This window comes from Cyphomyrmex costatus, unplaced genomic scaffold, assembly GCF_001594065.2.
Source record: "Cyphomyrmex costatus isolate MS0001 unplaced genomic scaffold, Ccosl1.0 scaffold199, whole genome shotgun sequence".
Taxonomy (NCBI): Eukaryota; Metazoa; Arthropoda; class Insecta; order Hymenoptera; family Formicidae; genus Cyphomyrmex; species Cyphomyrmex costatus.
In genome coordinates this window covers 940,894-966,387 of record NW_017276028.1, presented here as the reverse complement: position 1 = coordinate 966,387, position 25,494 = coordinate 940,894, and the positions used below count along the sequence as shown (strand labels likewise).

The 25,494-nt window shown below is 31.8% G+C and overlaps 3 protein-coding genes across 5 annotated transcripts in view; 1 reads left to right on the top strand and 2 right to left on the bottom strand.

Moving 5' to 3' along the window:
• LOC108773086 (facilitated trehalose transporter Tret1) overlaps window positions 1–6,322 on the bottom strand; it is a 13,024-nt gene extending 6,702 nt beyond the window's left edge. The window contains exon 1 of the mRNA XM_018538804.1: window positions 5,883–6,322. The gene's annotated coding sequence lies outside the window, so the exon portion shown is untranslated. The remainder of the gene's footprint in view (window positions 1–5,882) is intronic.
• Window positions 6,323–10,884: 4,562 nt separating this feature from the next.
• COX5A (Cytochrome c oxidase subunit 5A) lies at window positions 10,885–12,434 on the top strand. The gene is made up of 2 exons (XM_018538820.1): window positions 10,885–11,188; window positions 12,030–12,434. The coding sequence occupies exons 1-2, from the start codon at window positions 10,981–10,983 to the stop codon at window positions 12,278–12,280; spliced, it is 459 nt and encodes a 152-aa protein (XP_018394322.1). The 5' UTR covers window positions 10,885–10,980; the 3' UTR covers window positions 12,281–12,434.
• A 3,566-nt stretch (window positions 12,435–16,000) lies between these two features.
• Window positions 16,001–25,235, bottom strand: ewg (DNA-binding protein Ewg). Of its 3 annotated transcripts, none has more exons than XM_018538856.1 (8): window positions 24,908–25,235; window positions 23,739–24,029; window positions 21,282–21,406; window positions 20,254–20,679; window positions 19,610–19,921; window positions 18,734–18,874; window positions 17,993–18,140; window positions 16,001–16,329 (listed from the first exon to the last, which is right to left on the bottom strand). In XM_018538856.1, exons 2-8 carry the CDS (start codon window positions 23,914–23,916, stop codon window positions 16,001–16,003), a joined length of 1,659 nt encoding a protein of 552 aa, XP_018394358.1. In that variant the 5' UTR covers window positions 23,917–24,029; window positions 24,908–25,235. The 3 variants fall into 3 exon arrangements, with proteins under 3 accessions (XP_018394358.1, XP_018394360.1, XP_018394359.1); XM_018538858.1 differs by having other exon boundaries at window positions 19,712–19,921; XM_018538857.1 differs by having other exon boundaries at window positions 19,610–19,906.
• Window positions 25,236–25,494: the final 259 nt, after the last annotated feature.

Sequence of the window (25,494 nt, the reverse complement as noted above, 5' to 3'; positions counted from 1 at the left end):
GCGACATTCTCAAACGTGCACATCCACACAGAGAACGCATCTATGAGTTCTTTAAAATAATGAAAGAATTTCAGAAAGATATGGTTGCTGACCACATTTTTGATGAACATGAAGATGGTGGTGCACCAGATTGAATAAAACGGGCTTACCATTTATATTACGCAGAAAATGAATATAGCCTTTTTTGTAGAGAATTTGATGTTCTTTATTTTTTGTTTGAAACATTTTTTTGTCTGATGCGCATTTTTTGAAATAAATGCAAAAAACTGGAAAAAATCGTGTTTTTGAACAGTTTTTTCAAGATTGCGACTTCAATTTGTCCGACCGCCAAATTTTATTATCATATTCGTAATCAGGAGGCAAAAATACGTCGAAAACATGTCCTGAATATTTTTTTTGAGGTGACGTAGTTATTGTAAAGTTTTACCAATAATGTTAATATATAATATATAATTTTAGTTGAAAAATTGTTTACATGTTTATACTATAATAACATTTCGTTATCTTCGTATTATGGTTGTTTTACGTGTAGCAGTCACAAAAGGAGACATACATCAATTATTGAATAATATCACATGTAAGATTATGCAATATCGCATCGAGGAAAAAAACATACAAAAAGAAACGTAAAGAATAATGAACAGCAGTTGTGTGACGCATAATAGAAGAATAATTGTTTAGATAAAAATTTAAAGTAGTTTATAGGTATTTCAAAAAATACGAAGTTGCATCATTTAGTGAATATTCAAAATTACAGATATCCGTTTTATGTTAGATAAATTTAATGTTTAACATACATACAGCAATGTAAGAAATCAAGCGCATTTTCTTTGCTCCTATCAGTGACATTATTGTGAATTTTATAAAATTGCAATGAGAGTATTGTAAAAGTGTTAGAGAACTCGTTTAATTACGCGGAAGCTGTAGTGAAAAAAAAAATATGTACGAACATTATGACGTTTTAGATACTAGTAAACGATAACGAAACAAGATACAATTCCGCTCCGGTACTTCAGTGATAATAAGATAGATTACGTAATGTGTGTGTGATGCAAAAGAACGTGATGTTTTTTGTGCAATTAATGGCACAGTATTATATACGATTTAAGTGTATGTATACAAAATTTGTTTTCTTTCAATCAGAAATTTAACAAACTATTCTGTTTATACATAATTGGAATATAATAAAATTTCAATCAAAGACATCTAATACATTATTTTTTGACATTAACAAAAATAATTATTTTTGATAATTTATTGCAATGTTAATAAATAAAGATTTACTTCAGTGTTTTTTTTGAAGATTTATTACAGTTTTATCTTATAAAAGTCATTTTTTTATATATATATAACTTACATAAAATTTTGTGTTATCTAAGATCGTGAACCTTCACCTTTTGCGCGAGTACAACACGATTAATCTCCATCGAATCCCGGGTAATTTCTCTTTTATGACACATCAAGCTTGCTCCACGATGTTACACTATCACAGGCCACTTAATAGTTCAAATATCATCAGATAATGCAAATTTACATTTTACGTATAATTGAATAAATCAAACTGAATAACTTGTTCCACATTTATATTTGCACTAAATTTCTGTGTTTACTGACTTAAAATAAATGGAATTTTTTCATAGTTGCTGATTATTTTATCAAGATATAATCACACTATGTCAATATTTCCCTACATTTTAAACTTCTTAAATTATCACCGATATCGTAAAATCGATACGAAATATCCGTTCCATATTTATTTCATTATTTGACATTTATCGAAATAAATACTTTCTCTTTTTTATTTGATTAAGAATGCCGTTCTCATTATTTTATCTTGTCCTCAATGTAATTATATTATTTTAACTTTAAAAATGACCATTCTCTTGTATTCTACGTTCTTTTGACATATTAACATATATATTTTAATAGAAACAAATTATTAGCAAGAAAATATGTATTTTTACTTAAAAAAAAAAAAAGTATTGAAGTTTTAGAGAAGGAAAAGCCACTATAAACTTTTGCAACATTATAAATGTTCAACATAAACATTAACACATTGAAATATTGCGTAATGTTATCGCGTGAACGATATCAATGCGATATAGGCAATGTGATACAACGTCAAGTGCCAAAGGTTAAGTTTTAAGAGTGAATGAGATTAAACACGATTCCGCAGGATTAACAATCTTTATTGTCACAATTTCTGATCACATTCACTTAATCGACGCGCGTGATAAAGTTATGCAGATTAAAAAAGACTATTCTTATAAATATATGTTTCTAGTATTTTGCGTCTCTCAACAAGAATGAATTTGTAACACAAAAATATGTTTATGTTTGTTAAAATATTTTAGCCAAATTATGTGAACAGATAAGGTATATGCCATTTTGAATCTGAGCAAACAGGATGTGAACAATCCAAACTTACGCTGATTTACATTAATTCCAGATAAAAAAATAATAATGTAAGAAAATTTAAGAGAAGCATTTCCTGCTTCGCAATTTTATTTACTCACTTGCGAATTTTTACGAAGCTTATTTGGTAAAGCGCATTCGTGATTCTCGTTATCTTACACTTGTCTTACTAAATGTTAAATATGCTAGTCACGTCATATGCAATACTATGGTGTATGTGTTAAAAATTGTTCGCAACATATTAGATATTTACTTTCAATTTATGCAAACAAATATGGAACATTCAAAATGTTACACAAACAAATTTTTAATTTAAACTGTGATATTAATGTGTACTTTAACTACAAAATTAATATAATTATATTGAAATTAAATATTGCTTAATTAATAATTACATTTATAAATAATTAAATAAATCTAAAGACAAAAAAGAAAGAGAGAAGTCAATTAACTGATTACATAATTGTAGTACAATAATGGATAAATAAAAATACTAAAATTAGTTAAGAATAATATTCAAGAGAATTACATTTCTACATAACGTATATGTATAATAAAGTGTGAATCATTTTCGTTTCAAATATTTCAAATTCTGTTTGTGTTATAACATACGTTTGTTTTTGTAAATATCTCGCAAATTTTGAATCAAAACAAGTTCGTAATGCATTCCATTTGTTATAATATCTTCATCTCTCTTGAAAAATTTAACAAATTATGCCATTTGATACAACAAAGTTTTATTTTAGAGAATTTATTTTTTAAATTGCAGTAAGTACGATGATTTTTACACATCAGAGTTATGAGCAATCAAAGTCAAAATACTCCTTTTATTTAATCCGAGATAACTCAATACTTTAGGAACATTTTTAAAAAACAATTATGTTAGAAAAATTTTTAGCTCTCATATTAAAAAATTGAAAATTATTGCAAGTCTTTTTAAATACGTGACAACCCCATAAATTATGAAAAATTTTCCATTTTGTCCAGCTCTTAGCTTTGTATAAAAATGGTCAAACTCGCAGAAATTCAAAATTCATAATAATCTTTTGAAAATAGAAATTTCATTTCTAAAACTCTTCTTTTTTATTTTAAATTTTGTTCATTTTTAACAAAATTATATCTGCTTGAATTTTGAAGTTCATAGCAAATTTAACTCCTGTTTCAACCTAATATATACGTATTTAATTAGCAAATTTAATGTAACGTGATTACTGAAACCTTATTAAAAGGCAGTAAAAATAACACTTCACTTTCACGCCTACTTAAATAATATATTTCAACGTTGATTACCTGTCGATCGCGTGAAAATGATTTATGTAACAATCTGTGTAGTTTCTTATGTAAGTAACAATACGTGTAACATCCATAATTTTCGTTTCGTCGGGTTTTTCCGTCCGCCACGCCGCGCTCCCCGGTTCGCATCATCACGCGGAAAATGCGGACTCGCGCGTTAATGTCGTAATAATGCCTGGCGAAATCACAAGTTATTAACCATACATAGCAACTATAAACCGCCAGTTTGCGGATATTCTCCTTATCTTGCGTATTTCATGATTGCGATAAACGTACGAAACGAAAACATATGTGGATGCGAATTGCGAAGCTGGCATGCAGTGTGGATATTAACCTCCGAGCTACAAAATGTTGAAATCCTGATGTATTAATTACAGATTTTCATGTATTTTCACATGTATTCTCACACTATACTCATTTACTTATCAAGAATTTTAATAGTGCAATCATTAGCGCAACATTTGTCCAGTATATATTCCCAACATAAGGAACACACAAAAATTAAAATGACGTCAAAATGACTTTATTTTAACGTTTAAAATCAATAAACAGTTAAATTTTATAACAAAAAATCGTTTGACGTATTTTGACGGTAAAGTACGTCATTTCAACTTCTTCTTGATTGGTGTGTGTTCCTTTTGGGAGGAAGAGGGGAGGAAACATAAAAGTTAACAAAAATTAAAAATGACAATTTTAATTTTTAACGTTAATAAACAGTGAAATTTTGTAACCAAAAATCATTTTAACTTTCATAATGTCAAAATCAAGTTTTGACTTTCTCTTTCCTTAGTACGTTTCTTGAGCAATGCATGTTAATGTTTAATCAATATATCACTGTATGAATTATCTTGCTTAAGAAACATTAACCGTCCATTACCTTCGCTTTACTTTTTAATAGTCCATGCGCATTGAATCAAAAGTGTCAGAAAATGGCACAAAGTAAAAATGAATGTGCAAATTAATCTTAATAATATAAGTATGTTAAATTGTGGGTCAGTTTTTAACGATAAGATTCACCACCGCTTAGACGAGCTGTAATTCACGTTTCAGATTTTAGAATACAATTCTATTATACATTTTGTAATTTTATACGTCATGTACTTCGGTCTGTGTATCTTAGCATATACTTTACATACGTATGTATTCTAATTGTCCACATGTCATTCGTATCACATAAAATTACAAATAGAATTCTAATTCAAATTGTGACATGAATTATAGATAATCTAAAGTTAAGAATGACGTCGATATGAGGATTTTAAAATCGGTTGGAAGAATACACAAAATAAGAAATAACAGCTGCGTTCAGCAGAAGAAGCAGCTTTGTACGCACAACAATTGTATGATTCTTAATGTAACAGTTTATGCATTTAAAGTGAGGTATTATATAAGGGCAAAACTAATTACATCAAAGAATTTTATAACTGCAAAGCTGCTTTCTCTGCCGAACGCCATGCAGCCAAAGATTTTATAAGCATACACATCGATAACGTGATAACACTACGTTTTAAATGTTACTTTGAAGTTAAGGATCAATGCAACATTATATAATGAAAATAAATCCGTGTTCTCAAATTTTTCAAACGTGCCCGTTTTTTTTTTTTTTGAGAAAATATGTGAAAATTTATTGTTAATTAAAATTTAACTTAATTCAATGTTATCAACTATCTCTTTATCAACATGTTATTTACGTTCGCGATGTTTCTCTGCGCGCAGTATCGCACGTGCGCTTTTTTTTAAATCAGCATGCCCACTTGACATATCTCATTATGTTTTATGCTTATATAGAGCCTTATTTTACTTATTAGAAATTTTATTGTTTTAAAATTTAAAAGAGGTCCAATAGAGATGTAATATCGATTACATATTATATGATTGCAAGAGTACTGACAGCTCAAAGAATTTAATCTTTAATCGAGATCTCAACGAGAATGTCCATCTTGTCTGATAATACGAATGTCTGATGATACGAAAGAGCGATAAAACACGAAATTCTCCTCCATAAGTTACACTGTATTACACTTTCCGTAGCAAGACAAATATTTATGCATAAAAAAAAAAGGAAAAACTCAAAAAAGAATAAAGGAAGAATATTGACGTACGAACTTCGTCGTTATCGCACATGGACGAGAAACTAATTCCAGCGAACTAATTTTAGAATTTTGATTACACACCGTGACCTTCCTCTAGTCCAGTCGATGGTCCCTCGTCGGGGTACAGTCGTGGGTCTCAGAGGGAACGTCTGACTGTACAAAACTGCGCTAGGTATGCCGGACTGACCAGCGCGTGTCGAGGTGTACAACAGAGTATGCGGCGGAGGCCCGCGACGCTAACATCGGCCCGAGAATTCAATTCTTATCAGTCGTATGCAGTATGTCGAACGCGAAGATATACGTATATCTTGATTTAATCGATTGCGCGGACGCCGCGCAAATGGATCTTTCGCAAACGCGCGGAGCGCAGCTTCTCCGTCAACGTGGTACCCAATGTGGTATTTCCTCGTTTGTATTATCTATTCCTGCTTGGTTCCGTTTGGGACAATTAATTCGATGCAATTGCGATGTTCTCGCAATCAACGAATCTCCCACTTTAACTCGGCGCGCGATTATCGCGCACAAATGGCGATATATGCGACGAGAGAAGTCGCGTCACCAAACGTTAACGTAAGGATATTGAATCGTATGTCTGGATTGCATATTTTGTGAATTTATTGGATATCCATTAGAAATAATAAAGACATAAAAGTATCGCCGTTTTTTTACCAGAAGAAATATGTCGCGTTTTTAGAACCACGTTTGGAGAATTTATAATCTTAGAGAAAAAATATAATATAAACAGTTTCATCTTTACCTTGTTTTACAATGTTTATACTCATCCACAAAAAATGGATCATTTTAAAGTTACACTGGTCCATCTTGTTGTAAAAAGAATATATATATATATATTAGTAATTAAGTTGTCAAAAAAACAATCGATTGTTTTTCTTTTCTCTCAAAAACTTTTAGAATAGACTGTCACTTTAAAGAGTAAGACTTTTAAAGATTGAAAATTTCAACAGCCAGTCTTGAAAAAGAATTTGGAAAGTTTTATTTATTTTATTTTTTTTCTACAATAAAACTACTTGTTGGAAATAAATCACAATATCAGAAACGGAATATAGATAGTCTTCCGTCGTATTGGTCGTAATGCTTCATAATATCACAAGATATTCAACTGCGAAGATTTACAATGAAAATAAAAGATCTCATACGGTGTAAATTTTCATGAAGAAAGATACACGATGTGTTTTTTTACATAGAAATATTTTTCAATCTTTTTCAATTTTCTCTCTCGCAGCACGTTATAATAATAAATAACCTACATAATTTCTTGAAATACATCGCATTAGGAACTTCAGCACTTATCATAGTTCTTTCACTATTATAAATACGAAGTTCGGAAATAGAAAATAGTTAAAAAATTTTTATTTTTATCGTTTTTTTAAAAGTGATTGTAAACATTTTTTACTTCGCGCTTTATTCGCTTTTTTATTGTATATTAAATTTTATTTATACATTACAGAGAGATGCATACAATAATTTTTACTTTTTATAAATAAACAAATATATATTAAAGTTTTTATCAATCACCTTATATTTTGGAAATTGTCTCGTTCTATGGTACGTACACATATTTATTATAGCAGTTTAATAATTTAAGTAGTAGAAAGACATTTATAATTAATAAATAATTGTGTTTGCTTTAACTCTCTTATAGGTATTTACAATTTCCCCATTCTTCTTTACATTAAAAACATTAAAAATATATAATGTTAAAAATATATATGGTCTTTACTTTAAACAACGTGCATGCTATAATATGTCTGTACAAGCGTTGTGGCAGCACTTAAATGTACATCCAAACTATCACTAAATGCAAGAAATAAAAGATTATCATTGCTCAAATATGTTGCAATAATATATCGTTCGCAATGCTATATAATGCTTATTTATTTATATATCTGCATTTTTAGATAACAAGTAATGCAAACATGCATTACATGGATTCTTTTAAAATCCTTCTCACTATACAGATTTTATTTTTTTATTTACCTATAGCGTGATTCATAAATCACATATTCCCGATGAATTTACGCAGAAATGCGATACGTAGAACTGATAAATAACTGATAAATTTCACTATCCGCGTTATATTTTTTATTAAAGGATCTCGATAAGAGTCAATAATAAGAGAATATAAGTAAAACGCACAAAACATATTTAAAATGAGCAAGCCCATTAGTGGTTTTATTAAAGTGATGCATAAATCAATATTTAATGAATTTAATGCTGACGCATTGTTGTCCTTGATTTTTAATTTAATCTTGACAAATATTTCCAATTTTTTTCTGTTATCACACACACACACACATTAGGTAGCAATTTGGTAATTGCAATTACATTTCATATATAATATAAAAAAATATTAATATTAACTACTAAATATTATATTAATCATTATATAAATATTAGTTACTACATAAATTATATTGGTTTCTTACTTACTAAATAAACTATTATTTTAGAGAAGGTTCAAATTATCTTTCTACTGAAGTCATGATAAATTTTAATATTTTAATTAAATACACGACTATATGGAAGTAATAATTAGATTGTAATCTAGCAAAGAACTTTTAAAGTATAATCATTATTTTGACTTGGTATATTCCAGAGTTGGACGTATAATCGTTTATTTTCAATAATCAATTACTTATCTTATAATAAACAATTTCTGTAATTTTAATTACAGAGTAATCAATTACTTTGGTAATCATAATTGTTGGTAATCATACTGTATGATCAAATTATTTAGTATCAAATTACTTAATAATCATACAATATGATTATCAGTACCTAATTATGATTTCCAAAATAATTATTTACTGTGTAATTAAGATTATACAGGAATTGTTTAAGTAACTGATTATCAAAAGTTGTGGATTACGTCGAACTCTGCTACGGATACGTCTATTTTGTTGAAGCTGAAGCCGACTGTATTGTTTCTACCATTGTCTATGTACAATACAACTTATATTCTTCAACATAGTTATTACCACGTTTTTTAGATGTTCTAAAAAATTTTAAATGCAATTTTTATATTGTTTTATTTTTATCTTAACCGATTTGTTCTACAGAGATAAAGTTTACATTTTGCCATTATAATTATGCAATTTATTATTATTATCTAATGTAATTATTAATATATGCAATTGTTTGAGAATCAAGGGATCACAAGTAAATGAGTGGGGGTATATTCATGTGTATATGTGAACTATAAGAATTTTATCAATCAATTTAATCGATTGTGGCAGAAAAGGAGAGGAAAAGATTGTGGAAAAAGCCTACGGGGATCAGAGGGTAGGGTGAATGAGGAAGGGAGTCAGTTGGGTAGATTTGATAATAGCTATTGTGAAGAAGCGAAGGAGGAGGAGGAAGAGGAGAAGGAACAGGGACTTCTAGAAATTCTACGTTCGAAATTATAGAAATTATATAATATGTTGAGATGCTCGGGATGATGGAATAGAGGACGATACACGAGATGACGAAAGGGGGTGGGATGCGGACTGAAGTGGAATCAAGAGTTGACGGAGGGGTGTCTGGAAAAATTCACTCCGCCGAGGCATCCGATAAAGCAGGCGAATCTGGTATCAGGACAGATGACGAAGATCGAGGAGGGGGTATAAAAGGACGTCTCTAACTGATTTTACGGAGCCGGAGGAGTCTGTGAAGCCGGAGGGGTTGGCGAAGACAGCCAGAGAAGCCGGTGAAGAGCTAAAGGGGTTGGCGAAGCCGGAGCAGCCGGTGAAGCCGCGGTGGTGCTGAAGCCGGAGGAGAGACCCTCACTTGGGTCTCGGACAATTCCAAGATCGAGTTATCCGAAGTAGTGAGATACTCTTGGGACGCTTCATCCAGGAATATGCTCAACTCCGAAGCCAACCTCGGCTGCGGGGATAGTTATATTATTTCTCCAACGAGGCCTCACTAAAGGTTGCAGACGAGTTAGTTCGATTCCTGCAGAGAATAATTAAAGAAGACTTGCCGTTTGCTTTTGGTCCAGTGTCCTCTTTGGGCTTGGGATACGGTCAACACGATGCCACAAATGCGCTTTGAAACGTTTCTTGATTGGTCAATTTGTAAAATTCGGAATAGCTCGTATAATCGTTGGATCACGAATTATATAGATGTAATAAGTATTGTTAAATTACAACTATAACATTGTGACTCTATATGCCTTTATACCGATGTACAATTTTAAATATACATAGGTTATTTTATATTTTGATTTTTAATTGCGAGAGAGTCGTTAACTTGATATATTATTTCAATATTTAAAGTTTTTTAAACTATTATTAAAATTCTTTTGATTGGTCAATTAAACGCTTCAAAGCATTTATAGCGAGACTTTGACCGCACCCTTGGTCTTTGTGCTCTTGACCTCGAAACTCACACACAGATATTCGAATGAACCGAACGATTTGGAAAACAGACTGCACGATAAACTCAACATTAAAGCGAGTTGCAAACTTTTTAGGAAAAGCGATTTGTACAAGGGATGTTCCGTGATAGTTTATATAGCGATTAAGTCTTTTGGAGGATGGTTTTTTTGGTAGGACTTGCGTTGAGTTGGAAAAGCAAGGATTCGGGTTGATAGAGTTTGTCGCCTTGGGTGGAAGATTTTGTTTCTCGAATAATTATTGGAAAATCGCTTTCAATTCAGCTCCGCTCGCACTATGTATGCTTTCCTTTTAGAGGACACACTCGACACAAACATCGCGTTCTATCTTTATCATTCGTTGAATGTTAAGAAGGATAGAACGACGTTTGTGTCGAGTGTGTCATCTAAAAGGAAAGCATACTATATGTGCACTAGTTTAATAAAAAGTACCGGAATAAAAAATAATAGACTTGTTGAAAATTGAAAACTGCAAATTACAGAATAGAATTCAATTAATTATAGAACAAAACTAATAAACAGATTAAATTTAAAGAATTATCCGATTAGTCCAATTCTCTCGAACTTCTAACACATTATTTTCTCAATTCAAAGATACGCGCCAGTATCACTCGCGATCGGAAGTGGCAGATCACGTCATCTGGTCGGACTTGCCTCAAACCGCAAGCAAATCAACTAATTAATTTGTGATTTGGACGGTCGACTTCCGCCGTAGCCGGTTTACGCAACAGACAGATAATCAGTCGATCGTTTTTCGTGCGAGATTTTCAGCGAAGAGAAATGTTGCGCGTCGTAGCGACACGCGTGGCCTCGGCAGCGCGCACCGCGATTATGCCGCAGATCTCCGTCGTCGGCACGCAGAGCACCAGAGCCGCCCATGGTGGTCTCAAAGAGACCGACGAGGAATTCGACCAACGATACGTGAATTTTTTTAGCCGCAATGATATCGATCATTGGGAAATCCGAAAAGCCCTGAACGATCTGGCCGGTAAGTTCGCAGTGTTAATTGCTTCTATTAACAAATGATCTGAATCTTGGACTGTTTGAAACACGACACTTCATACCGATGGTGGTTCTCTTATTGCCAAGAACTGCCAAGAACGCGAGAAGTCATAAAGTAAAACACGGCTGTTCCTTTCAATTGCATTTTATTTTGGATCGTATCTATGTGAATATACGGTGTTCTGGTATCACCGAACATCTATTTAGTCACAACTTCTATAAAGTCCTATAGAAATTTTTATTATAAAACTTGTATTGAAAAATAAGTAGGAAAGTATCTTGTTCAGTCTGAGCTAGATCTTAGTATTTAATGATATTTCAATATGAATTTATATGCAGAATTGGATGTGTATATAAATACTGTTGTATTAAGCACTAAGCTCAAATCTAATTATGCATTTTCCTACTTATTGTTAGTTTTATTTATATATCAATCTAATGGCATATTGATTATTGCTTATATTATATTAAAGTCCTTTATAACTTTTATTCAAATTCACTTGAAATTATACTTAAGAAATAATATTTCCATGCATGTATTTGTCTTTCTGAGGTTCATATTGCTATGAGTGTTTTATTTTTAATTGTTAATTCAAAAACATAAGAAAATTGATTTTTTCTTGAATTATTAATCAAAAAGAATTTATATTGAAAAATTGGACACTGTTGATATTTTATTATAAAAAAAGAAAGATGTTTAATTTTATCATACAAGCATTTTTTTAATCGGATAGTCATAAGGACTATCTTTATTTTATTATAAACCTATTATAAATGTATATCCATGTATCAATTGTAAAATAACAAATTCATTTTGTTTTGTTTAGGTATGGATCTTGTGCCAGAACCAAAGATTATATGTGCAGCATTGAGAGCTTGCCGAAGGTTAAATGACTTTGCGCTTGCTGTAAGGTTTCTAGAGAGTATAAAAGATAAAGGTGGCCCACATGCTACCCAAATTTATCCGTACATTCTTCAAGAAATCAGACCGACCTTGGATGAGCTAGGTATCAGCACACCCGAAGAGTTAGGATATGACAAGCCAGAATTAGCTTATCAATCAGTGTTTGAAATGTAATGGACTAAAAACTATACTATATAAATTCTAGTATTTATATATTCTAAACTGCTGCCTCAAATGCAAACATTGAGAGAATTTGTCAGTTAAAAATTGAATTAGACATGTATTTGCATTACCAGCAGCATTGTTGAATAAACAACCACAATTGTAATTATTGTCTGTTAATAAAAAAGCAAAGCTTAATACTCTATATATGGTATATATATAAGGCATTCCAGAATTTTGAGATTTAATATTATAACAATATATAAAGACTATTGGATTAATTTTTTTTTTCTTTTGTGTTTCGTGCTTGTGATGCGAACAATTGAAATACATACTAGTAATAACATATAGCACAATCGTATTAATCACTTTTAGTTTCGCATAATTGCGATAGATGTATGAAGGTAAAATTAAAAACTACATGTGACAACTTATTTACATATTATATGATGGAGAAATTGGGAGATACATCAGCAAAGTCATGTACACATATGTCTATAATTATCTAAAGTCGTAATACATATTTTTTTCTTGCTTTTCAAATGACATCCAACTTAATTTATGTTCAGTATGTGCTTTGTTACAAACAACGGAGGGAAAATATAATATGTTTATCTTACACGTGAGTACCGATATATTACATCATTAATGCAGCTGCCCTGATATTCAAAAAAAAAACACCGCAACAATTAATATCTAGTCATTATGATACGATTTTAATAGTATTTACCACTAATTTCAACTACTTTTTTCCCTATAATGTTATAAAAATCTCTTTTTAGTATTATTACATATGATTTTTAGGGCAATTTTTTGTTTCAATATTACGATCTTTGGATCTTAAGTATTGCTATACAATACGTATAACATACTATGCATTATCCAATTTACAATTGGATAACAACTACAACTGAAGGATATTATTTCAATCATTCTACATGTAATGTAGATATGTAATGTAATATGTAATGTAGATTACATACAAAAAAAGGTGAGAGAATAAAAGTGCACAGTTAAAAAAAAGTAAAATTACTTCAGGTAAAGAGAATCCTACAATTTGTTACCGCAACATTGAAACAAGATTGCACGCAAAAAATACACTTTTCGTCACTTTAAATATATTATATAAAAATGGGAGCGATGATTTTAAATACCACGACACAGTTCAGCTATTTAGTGTAAAATAGAATCCATTACTTTTGATTACCTTCAAGGAGTGAAGGACAGTATGTGTGTGTATGTATGTATATGTGTGTGTGTGTGTATGTGAATCCTGGTTTTTACAATCTCATACCCACCTCTTTCGAAAATCAATACATACATTATAATTCCATAATTTTCAAAATCAAGAACATATAAAAGTAATCTTTCATACAAATATAACATATTACAATTCTTTCTTCGTTGATGAAAATCAAGTATGGCTCGTTGATTGATTACGCTGATCGAAGCAAATACATAGTGCAATCTAATTCTTGTAAAATAAGATTATGGACACACGCCTCTTGTTAGTGCGTATTGAATCTGTAAATTGTATATTCTGTATATTATGAAAAAAAAAAACATACATCTTACATTCTATTTGTACCCGTCAGAAATGCTTAACTTTTTTTTTCATTATTTCTATTATCGCGATCCTTTATATATTATATATAATAGCCTGTTTTTTTTGCATGTCTTGACTATTTAGAAGAAATTCCAAGTGGTCAAGAAACGCTCATGAGAAACGCCCATTGTCTGTATTATTATAATATATATATATATATATTTTTATATATGTATATATATATATATTTTACATATATATATATATATGTATATATACAGGGTGTTTTTAAATTCGCGCCTGCAAAGTACAAAACGTCATACTTTACGCTGAAAGAAACAATTTTTTCCTTTTGCAAAACTGCGTCTGATAATAATTCTTGCAGGACAGCAGGTTGAAGTTAATGAATAAGCGCTCTGATGTGGCGCTCAGGGCCGACGCGCGTTAAAGTTCTAGATTTACAAGAGTAATACTACCCACTATTTTTTACCTGTACAGCACGAAATATGAACAAAATATAGACTGTCTTCACTGTATTCAATTCAACCTTTCATTCTCAACCTTGGATAAAGTGTACGTATAATATAAATATAGAAAAATAAGTGGTATAATATTAACTCAAAAATTTAAACTAAATATTTAAATTAAATATTTAAATTAAAAATTTAAAATAAATATTTAAAGAAAATAATTATTTAAAAATTATGCTGTTGATTGCAGATAATTGTTATAAAAATATTTAAAAAAATTTTTTTTAGAGAGAATCGATAAATTATTTCTAAAATGTACATACATATAATACGTTCCATATAATTTGTAGATTAAATCATATTTAAGAAAATTAATATCTTTGAAAAGTTTATGTTATTTTCAATGCAGAATAAAAAATCGGCTCTTTAAGATCGAAATATTTTAAAACATCAGAATTGTTCCTTGTTTTATAGTGAAAATAGGTTGACAAGTGAACGAGGAGCGCGCGCCAGCCCTGAGCGCCACATAGATCAAAGCGCTTATTATTCGTTAATTTCAACCTGCTCTCCTGCAAAAACTATTTGTCAGACGCAATTTTGCAAAAGAAAAAAATAGTTTCTTTTAGTGTAAGTATGACGTTTTCGCAGGCGCGAAAACATCCAGTGTATATATATATTCTAAATATATATAGTATATGTATATATATATTATATATGTGTGTGTATATGTATATATATATTATATATGTGTGTGTATATGTATATATAATACATATTAAAAATATATATATACACACCATTACACAGTGATAAGAAAGTCATCTTGATAATCTTTTTACTCATACGATTCGATCAGACCAAACTTCGAGCTCAAACGTTCGAATAGATTGATCATATAATTTATTTGACTATGTCTGAACATTGTTTTTTAACCAATTTTTTTTTAAATATAAAAAATCAGTTTCGTTGGAAATATATATAGCACAGAAAAATTGAAAATTTTCTCCTTTACTTTTAATATCTGCAGGGAAACTTTATACCTGCGTTAAATTTAAAAAAAGATTATCTTATGTTATTAACAAAATTGAATAAATTCTACTGCCATTGTAGAAATAATCGAGCTTTACATGATAGATTAATATATGAAATTAAGTATAAATGTTTTCATTTTTTCCATAGGAAATATTAACAAATTAATAAAAGAATTAGTTTTTGGTGTGTATTCCCATGTATTAACTTGGCTATAAGACTAGAAAATATGTGCTTAACTCACGCAGTACTGGAAAATACACAAAAGTATCAGTGATTATGATTTTCCAGTAAACAGTGCGATAGATAATAATTATCTTTGAAAACAGACGCATCCTGATACGACAATAGACCTCTTTGAAAATTAATACTATATCCGAAAAATTGGATTGCAAGTGAATACCTTCAAGCGTCTATGATGTATCTTGAATACAAATATGACTATTCTTAATTTAATCAATTCATTCATTCATTCTTATTTTCAAATATAACCACTGTTTAACGACGATGCAATCAGCAAGATACGCTACACAGAAGTGGACTCAAAGAGAAAAAGAAAACACAACACCAATCATTACTAATTCTTTCACACATTTATACCTTCCGTATATCACCATAATGCACTGATAGCATGTACATGTGGTACGGAGCGATTCTTTTAGATTAACTAGATTACACTTAAAATGTTTATTCTGGGCTAGACACAGTTTGTTGTTGTTGACTGTCCTCGTCCTTAATATCGGCTTGCATGGTCTTTGTTAGAACATTGGCATCCTTTAACGATATTACTTGAAGAACCTGATGTTCTCCAGCGGCATTTATCATCGTCATGGGGTGACCTTGTATAGTAACAGCCTCAATGGTGGTGTCTCCGTTTCCTGATTCAACTTTGGGTACTTGAACCATCGGCGTTACCACTTGCATTGTGCCATCACTCTGTATATTGGCGACCATAGTTTGATACATACTGGCAGACACTGGCACTGTGATTACTCCTGAGACTGATACAGGATATCCTGAAACAAAGGTATAATAAGCATTTCAAGATCGACTCACAACGAGCCCATTGCATCTGTATTCCAAACTAGAAAATGATAGAAGAAAGGCTACACAAATATCTCAAATAAATTATACTCACAATGCGACAACGTCAAGAAGCTGTTTGCAAAGCGCTAAAACCGAACCAAACGGTCTGTGCACGATTAAAAGTGGTGTTGTTTTCACTACGCATTCTTCATTCGACAATTTTAAATTCTATCGTAACAATCAATAACTACTAGATTACGATACGAAAGAACATCCATTGGATTACTAATCCTTAATTTAACGCGTCTTTTATTTTTTTATAACTGGCATGACGCGGTCTATCAGATCACTGTAGTTATTCACAAACGAAGAAACCAATATTAAAACAAAATTATTTATATCACTACAGAATGGAAGGTACATATCGATTTCAGACTAAAGGATAAGGAAAACAAAAGGAATTAAACAGAGGTCTGCGAGACCGCTGTGTGCCAGTTAAAAGCAAAATGCTGATAAAAGCAAAACTGCATATTGCATAAATATTGAACAATTAAAAGACGCAAAAATAGTACCATTAGTTAAAGGGTGTGCTTAGAAAGAACCGATATACTTAGTATAACTCAATAATTCTTTGGTACGCCCCTTTAACTTAACATAAAATTGAAATACGATCTATCTAAGAAAATTAAGACTATTATGAGGGATAGCGAGTGTTTAAGCCGTTTGCAGAAATAAAAATTTCAAAAATCACACATTTCACATGACACTTTCGAAAAGCATATAAACGTTAGCACGATATGTTACTTATTTCAAGCAGCTTAAACACAGGCTGCTAGCACATAATGTATAAAAATAATGGTACATCAACAAAAAATACTCTATATACAGCAAGTTTATTTCTCTTCGTTTAATTAAAGTCAGTAAACCAATTTTCAATAGTAAATATAATTGTTACAACAGTTTCTTCCGTCATCGTAATTGCGATAGCGGATTGTTTTAGCAATTGTTGAGTCAAAAATTTTAAGAATCCATTGGCGATATATTTGCAGTTATTTGTACGTACATTTTTCAGTAAAAAAATTTGTAGGAGTACTGCAATAATTCTTACATACAGATACTATAGTAATAGAATAATTGTATTTTATACACAAATATATGTTATGTGCACGTAATCGCTGAACAGTAGTATCTACATGCATATTATATCACAAATAAATGCTGTTATCTTACGTAAAATGTTCCAAAATCAAAATAAAGTAACAAATAATAATGTATGGACGTATTTTTTTTTATACAATTTATACACATTTCGAAGTGCAAATATTTACGATTAATACTTTTACACACTTCTCCGTGTTATAAGTTATATATAAACGCACCATGGATTCTCAAAGAACAAAGTTTTAAAATGTGCATAGCTCCATTTATATAAAATTACTCTAGATATATATATATATACACAATACGAGGCAAATACATTAACTAGTCCAGATCCTACTTCGTAATACAAAGTAGTATAAACACATAGACATGATTCTTGATTGGAGCATAGCAGACAGCATGCAAAAAAAGATCCGGGACCAATAAAAACGAGTCACTGCTCAAGTAGTTCCTGGCCGGCGACAGTGCAGAGCCTATAAAAAACTGTTTTACCGTGTCCATCTTCCCCGGTAAGGATGATCTGGCCGTCTTGACCTAACGTTGCTTCTGTAACGGTGTTCAAATCGACGGCTACACTACCACCTTCTGTACTACCGGCTACTTCCGCTAGCGCCTGAACATCTCCTTGACTTGTATGGATCTAAATGCAATCGAAAACTTTGTTATTATATAATATTGCATAAATTTTCTTTTTAGTTTTATTTTTTATTTAATATTAAGACTATTGTCACGTCTAGTATTATCTATAGTATAGGTTCGACGATTTATTATATTATTATTATAATCTAATATTTTGTTAATATTTATTGCATTCATTTTAATTTATATTCTTTAATAATCTCAGAAAATAATCTTAGAAATATGAAAAACGTAATATTTCTATTATAAACAGTAATCTTTTGACGATATTTATAATTCCTTGTTCATATACTTCTTATATTGATTTTACATCTATATATATATTGACCTTTAATATTTCTATTTGTTTGTATATGCATGGAACGATCGAATTCATATATCACTGTATATCGATTTAATTATATTAATACACTGTACAATTAATATATATTTTATGTATGTATATTGTAAAATAAATACTGTATTTTATATCGGATGTTACATTGACCTCATTACGTGCTATTTTGTAAAAAAGTTTATATTATCAACAAGTTTTCAAAAGATCCTTAACATTTTTTTATTTTATTAAATACTTATACTTTTGAAAAAACTTACAGTAGCAACTCCTTGAACTTGAGCTGTTGTACCATCTGGTAACGTAATAATCGGCGTGCTAGGATCCACCTGTATTATAGAAACTGTTCCATCTGGATTGGTTATTGTCTGCAATACAGTTGTTGGATATTGGGCTGTCATCTGTTAAACAATTGTAAGTCACAGATAAGTAAACATATACATATCATGACATCATGGCTGCATCTCAAAACTCCATGGGCTGTCATTTTATAAATATTTTAAGAAAATTAAAACAATAAACAGAACAAAATGTACCAAAAGAAAAGATAATCATAAAAAAATAATTATAATTTTTCAGTTCAAAATTTTCAAACATTCTTGATAAAGTAGTTGTGTTATAATTGTACAGCACATTACATTGTGCATAAAAATGACAGTGAATAATGCTTTTAAATGCAGCTCTGAATCAAAGAACATTGTTATAGTATGAGTTCTTCAATTAGAATTTTAATTTTAAAATATAAATGACTGATTTATAAATGTTCTATTACTAAATGAAGATTATACAAATATATTTTAATATATATTCAATTATGAACTATATGGAAAAAAGATTTAACTCAAATAAGGGAAACCAAATATATCAATGGAAATACAACTTTGTAAAGAATATGCCAGTATCAAATTTTCGATTTTTTTTCTATAATAAGAATGCAGACTATAGAAACAAATAAAAATCAAAAATTTCTCCGAAGATTAAAAAAACTCGAAACAAAAAAGAAAAGTTATTATTTTTCTAAATATAAAAATGCATTGTTTTAGCGAATATATAGGGATCAAAAATTCATATTATTTCATGTTATTTTAGATCTGTTTAAAAAATTCTATTTTTCTATAAACTCCATCCACTCCCACCTGAGTGGCAGTGGCAAGAGCTGTGGGAGACGCGGCAATGATTTGTGCTGGCGAAGAGTTTCCCTTAGATGAATCCGCGCTGTTCAGACGAACAACTCCCACCGTCTGTTGCTGTTGCGACTGTCCTCCATTTTGTGTTTGGCTCGATGATGGATGCGACGAGGAATGAGGCGTCGCTTGCTGTAGTAGAGTATTAGATTTATCGTCATCTTCGCTAAACGCCGGTAGAAGATCTTCTCTTCCGTGATATTTGTAACAATTTATTACAATTTGCCGTAACGCATGAGTCCAAGAGATCTGTAATGGATTGCACTGTCCCAATTCATACGTTTAACATCTAATCAATAAATTCAAGTATTTTGTGTTCGTTATATCTTTTATCAAATATATAAAACAGTATAAAAATGAAAAAATAATTTATTTCTTGTACTATACTATATATATGTATATATATATATTTTTTTTAAATTATATCTAGTTACATTTCAAGAAATTTATTCTTTTGTATATTTTGTATGCATATTTTTAATATTTTTAAGTAATGATTGTATAATAATGAAAAAAATGTATAAATATTTGAAGATATTGGAACAAAATGATACAATAAAGAAATAATTAAAAATATACTTATCGAATTTACGTACTTTTTGTTTTTCGTCTTCCGTTCGCGCATCCATTCGGACATTAGCCCAAGGTAATTCCTTAGGCCACCAAGGAGGTCGCGTACTATCTCTTCCCCAGCCAGGTTTACCTCTGCCTGTAGAATACTTTAACATCAACGGGATGAACGCTCTAAGTTGCGCTTGTGTCATCTTCTCGACCGGAGTCGGTATACCATCGATTATAAGCGGTGGTAATTCGAATAATGACGGATCATCTTGCACGGGCGGCGGTGCTTGCTGCGCGAGTGCGTTCTCCAGTTCCTCCATGATAACGGTCCTTAGATTTTTAACTACATCCTCTAAGGGCTTTGCTCCAAAGACTTTGTAACTACTATTTGGTTTACCTGGCGTAGCCACTAACACTACTGCTTGTTGTCCAACTCGGGTAGCAAATTCGTCAATAGTTTGCTGTAAACAGTTCGATAATGATATTGCAAAATTCTAAAATATATTTTTATTAAAATAAATATAAACGCGGAAATATAAGAACGTAACTAATAATAAAAATATGTTATTAATAAATTATGAGGGAATTTAAATCAAAAAAATATATAAAATACTTGTCAATATCGTGTGTGTACATAAATTTGTTCTCAATAATGTAAACGCGTTTTGATCTTCGATTTAGCTTATATTAATATATAAAATTCATATATAATACTAAAAATTGTATAAAATAAAGGACAAAAATCAAATTTAATAAGAACCGTCATACAGAATTAAGTATCAAAAAACTAAAATACAGAGTTTTTACTAAATTTGATTATTGTATTTCACTCATATTTTATGTGATTTTTATTGTATTATTTATATTTCTATTAAATTTGAATTTTGTATATTGAAGAACCAAATTGTAGGTCAAAATGGTTCCGTTATTGTAATACGAGAATAAATTTATATGTACACATGTCCTTTCAGTGTTGGCTTTGTAAGTATTTCTTTTTATTCTTTTGACTGATATATTCTTCAGAGCCTATATATACATAAATTCACATAAGAGTTTCACTTACTCTAAGCTTTCTTAAAAGTCTGTTTTGTTGTCTCTTTCTGATACTGGGATTAGTTTCAAAACTATGAGGTCGTTTTCGTTTCTTGGCTGATACAATGGCAGCTGCAGCGGCGACGCCTACTGGTCCTAAAGATTTGTTAATGCAAAAAAATATTTCGTTTTATTACATTTCTTGATATGCCAATATAAGCAAGAATCAAAATAAAAGTTTCATAAATTTTTTAAAATGTTCAATAACATAAACATTTATCTATAGAGAAAAAAATAAAAAAATTCGATATTGAAATAAAAGTTAAAAACAAAATAAGCTGATGAGAGTGCAGCGCAATATTTAATGTGTGAATTGGTAGTGTAACGCGTCCTATATTTATTATTATTCTCATATGTATTTGATTTATTTATTATTTTCATGTTTTACATTAGTATGTAAAACTTTTATACAATTCGAACGACCACTTTTCAGCATACGCCTCGGTTTTTACATGTTACCATTTTATCTTTGATACTCGAACAAGTCAATTATAATTTTATTATTTGACTTATTATGACTATATAACTGTGAACTTTTACATTTGTATCAAAGTTTTCTTCAGATGCTTTCCAGCAAGAGACATAGAGGACACAGTGTAACACAGTGAATCATTACATTTTTATATGCAAATGTTAACGAAGATGACACGTTCACATACTCTTGAACTTTTCAGATAAATTCTATTTTTTTGGTTATCAGATCAGTTTGATTTCTAATAATAAATTTGTGTTACACCGTTACATAAATCACTATATAATATGCCACATCATTAGTTTCCTTCATATTATTTCTTAACTACAGTGAAGAATTCTACCTTTGAAATTGACAATTAATTAATGATCCACCTTTCATTTAAAAGCATGGAATTAAATAGTGTTAATTTTTATTTTCGCCCAAAATGATTCCAGGCGTAACTGAAACATTCGTTGGATTTCATTACGTTAACTAAAATACGTTATGCACATTACTAATTTGTGTACAATAAAAAACTAATAATAAGTACCACGCCACATACTCATTATCCCGTTTTGCTTTCTATTTTTTTTATTTATAAATATTTTATATATTTATACAGCAAAAAATTGCATAACATTGGCATAACAAAGAGGTAAGTAATAATATTTCCAATATATACAAAATAAAGATGCATAAGCAACAATGAAAGTGAAATGTGATTAAAATCAAACTTTATTTAAGAAGTATGAACATAATGATTGAATAATTATGATATTTACTGGTATTACACTGATCCCCTCTCAAATAATCACATTAAAACGAAAAAAAGTTTTGTGTGTGTGTGTGTGTGTGTGTGAAATATATCTGTTTAACACAAGATCAAAAAAATTTTTTAAACAGAAAATTCTATACCTAGAAATAGAACCTGAAAGTAAGATACTTCATCTATTCTGGATAAAAATACAGAAAAATATTGGACTGTATTCAAAAACTGAGAAATATTTTACTTATCTAAATTATTTTATTTCTCTCTAATTGAAAAAAATATGAATTACTTTTATAATATTGGTCATCATATTTATTTTTCTCTCACTATAATACATCAATCTATTTTATTTAAATAAGGAAAACATAATTCAAGAAAATATTCTGATTTTTAATTTTCACAATAAAATCTTGTCTTAACTATTAATTATGAATACAATCCGTTGTGATTCAACACTAATAATATAAAGTAAACACACAAACAGGGCAAAATGCACACAATAATAGTCAAATTATTAATGCATAAATCAGAGATAAAAATATTCATCAGTAAAACAAAAAAATGTATACATATCATCATGCTAGTCTACAGTGTAAATTATATATTTTTATTTAAATAGCTCTTCCATAAACAATTATTGTAAAATAATTTTGCAAATAATAATTCAAAAATACAAATTGTGTATACACACATATACACGCACGACACGCGCGCGCGCTCGCGCGCATACACACACACACACACACATACACACACACACATACACACACATATATATATATATATATATATTTATATAAAAAAACTTTTTTTTAAAAAAACCGGTACTTTTAATGTCAATTTTTCTCATTATTCTGTGCGTAACATTAAAATAAAATATTTTTCAAATAAATATCTAAAAATATGTCATACTTAGGTTAAAGTTACAGATTTTAATAAGTCATTTTATATTATGTACAGTGTATATTTTTGTGTAGATATATTTATATGCATACATATATATATACACACGTGTGTGTTTATTTGTGTGAAGCATCAAATTCTCTTACTTGAAATTTAGTATTTTTGCAGAAAGTTTAGCTATAATGCTAAATAACACTTGCAGAAAGATAATGCATCCTGCATATTTTGCTTGATCCGTAAATAAAGGTGGTTAGGTAATAAACAAAAAAGTGAAAAAAGCGAAAAAAAAAATGGGAAATCACCATTAATGTGTTTGATTTGCCAACCTGCTGCGGCGAGTTGAGCTGTAACATCGTCATCCATTGCAGCCGAAAGCAGATCTCCTTCCTCATAGGTCTCAGATCCACTACTAGGATCATCGTCATCGTCGTCTGACAGCCTGCGCATCGTGCTAGTCTCCGCATCTTGCATGGATACCATCTTTACAGATTTGTCAACCGTTTCGGAGGTATCTTGAATATTGTAATAACCCCGTAGAAAGAAGAAATGTCGTCAATTCGGCGGTTTCAATTTCTCCTTCACATCACCTTAGCCTGAAATGATGGAAGTACCTTTAAAACAGTTCTCTAATGAGATTTCTGTACAGGGTACAATCGCGTCATTAAAGTAATTGAGAAATACTGAACATGTAAAAGATGAATCAAGATTCTTGATTCATTGACTGTATATTGCTATGTTATTCTTAACATTCTCTGCATGTTTACGTCCGTCTCGCGTATACATCGTTTGCCCGAAACTGGGGAGCAAAAAAAGAAAGGCGACAAGCACGTGTTTCCTTTTCCGGAGGAAGGGGAAAGGAAGGGAAAGAAAAACGTACGCAGAGAGGTAAATCTGGGGTATGTACATTTCGCACGAGTGACGAGCTGCGGACGGCGGGCGGGTACCAGCAGGCGACGGATGGAAGACTTTCCGCGTCTCGCACGCACATTTCTCCCGATGGATGAGTTAGCGCGCGAATACCCCCGCAGGCATGAAGGAGGGCGTCGAGAGGTACGGCGGTAGGCGACGACAGCGGTGGTGGCCGCCGCCGCCGCCGCCGCGTCTCTCGTTCACCTCGCGGCATTGCGTCGCGGACGCAAAGTTGACGAACGGGGAGACAGCAGGTGACAACAACAAGACAACGCGGCGATAAAGAACGCGCGCGTAAAGCGACGACCGAGAGAGAAAGAGAGAGAGAGAGAAAGAGAGGGAGACGGAGGAGGAGAGAAAGAAAGAGAGGGAGACCGCGGGGATATGCGCGTTTATTCGGGCCGATACTTTGGGGGGGCAATGAAAATGCGCAGGGCACACGCAAAAGAGACCACCACCTCCGGGTAGCCGCGGGTATAGCGGAGCAGCTCACGACGGCTGCTCGGTAACGCGGCAGCCTTAGGAGCAGGCCCAGTGAGAAGATCGCGAGTTGCGTACGCACCTTGGTGTGTTCCCGCCGGAGTGGAGATTCAAGGGAGGGCTTAGGGCTCTCTCTCTGCGTCTGCGGGGAGGCGACCGCCTCGGCTACGCTCTCGCACCACGCCCCGCGCACGCGGTCGCGCCCGCGCTTATCATCCCCGTCAGCCCGTGATGGCCGGTCGTGCGGCGGCGAACACGCGAGGCCACTTGCCGCGTTCTACCTCAGGACGCGCGACGCGCGACGACAACGACAGCCGCCATGGCCGGTATTCGGCTTGGCGGCGGGCGTATCGATCGGTACCGACGAGCGGCGGCGGGCCTCCATCACCACCACCACAACAAAACGCGGACACGGTACCGGCCATCTTGGGCGAGTCTGCGCGATGCAGGTCCACCCGAGCAGACGATGCGAAATTGCAACGATTTCGCGAACGGCGAGAAGGTCGCGCGCGCCCGATGCCGATCGCCGATCGTCCGCGCGCCGAGTTCGCGGCCCACCCGCGCCGATACTCACCGTTTTCCCGTCGAAATCCGCTCAACGACAGCAGCGATCCGGGAGAACGCCAACGCCATGTACATATATACAAGCTTGGTATAGCGCGATTGGCG

Excerpts from the sequence above, each read along its gene's own strand:
- COX5A (XM_018538820.1), top strand. The coding sequence starts at position 10,981 with ATGTTGCGCGTCGTAGCGACACGCGTGGCCTCGGCAGCGCGCACCGCG. Across the intron at positions 11,189-12,029 it reads AGCCCTGAACGATCTGGCCG|GTATGGATCTTGTGCCAGAA; the intron begins GTAAGTTCGCAG and ends TGTTTTGTTTAG.
- ewg (XM_018538856.1), bottom strand. The coding sequence starts at position 23,916 with ATGGTATCCATGCAAGATGCGGAGACTAGCACGATGCGCAGGCTGTCA. Across the intron at positions 19,922-20,253 it reads CGGAAGACGAAAAACAAAAA|TGCAATCCATTACAGATCTC; the intron begins GTACGTAAATTC and ends GAATTGGGACAG. Across the intron at positions 16,330-17,992 it reads TACCGGGGAAGATGGACACG|GATATCCTGTATCAGTCTCA; the intron begins GTAAAACAGTTT and ends CCTTTGTTTCAG.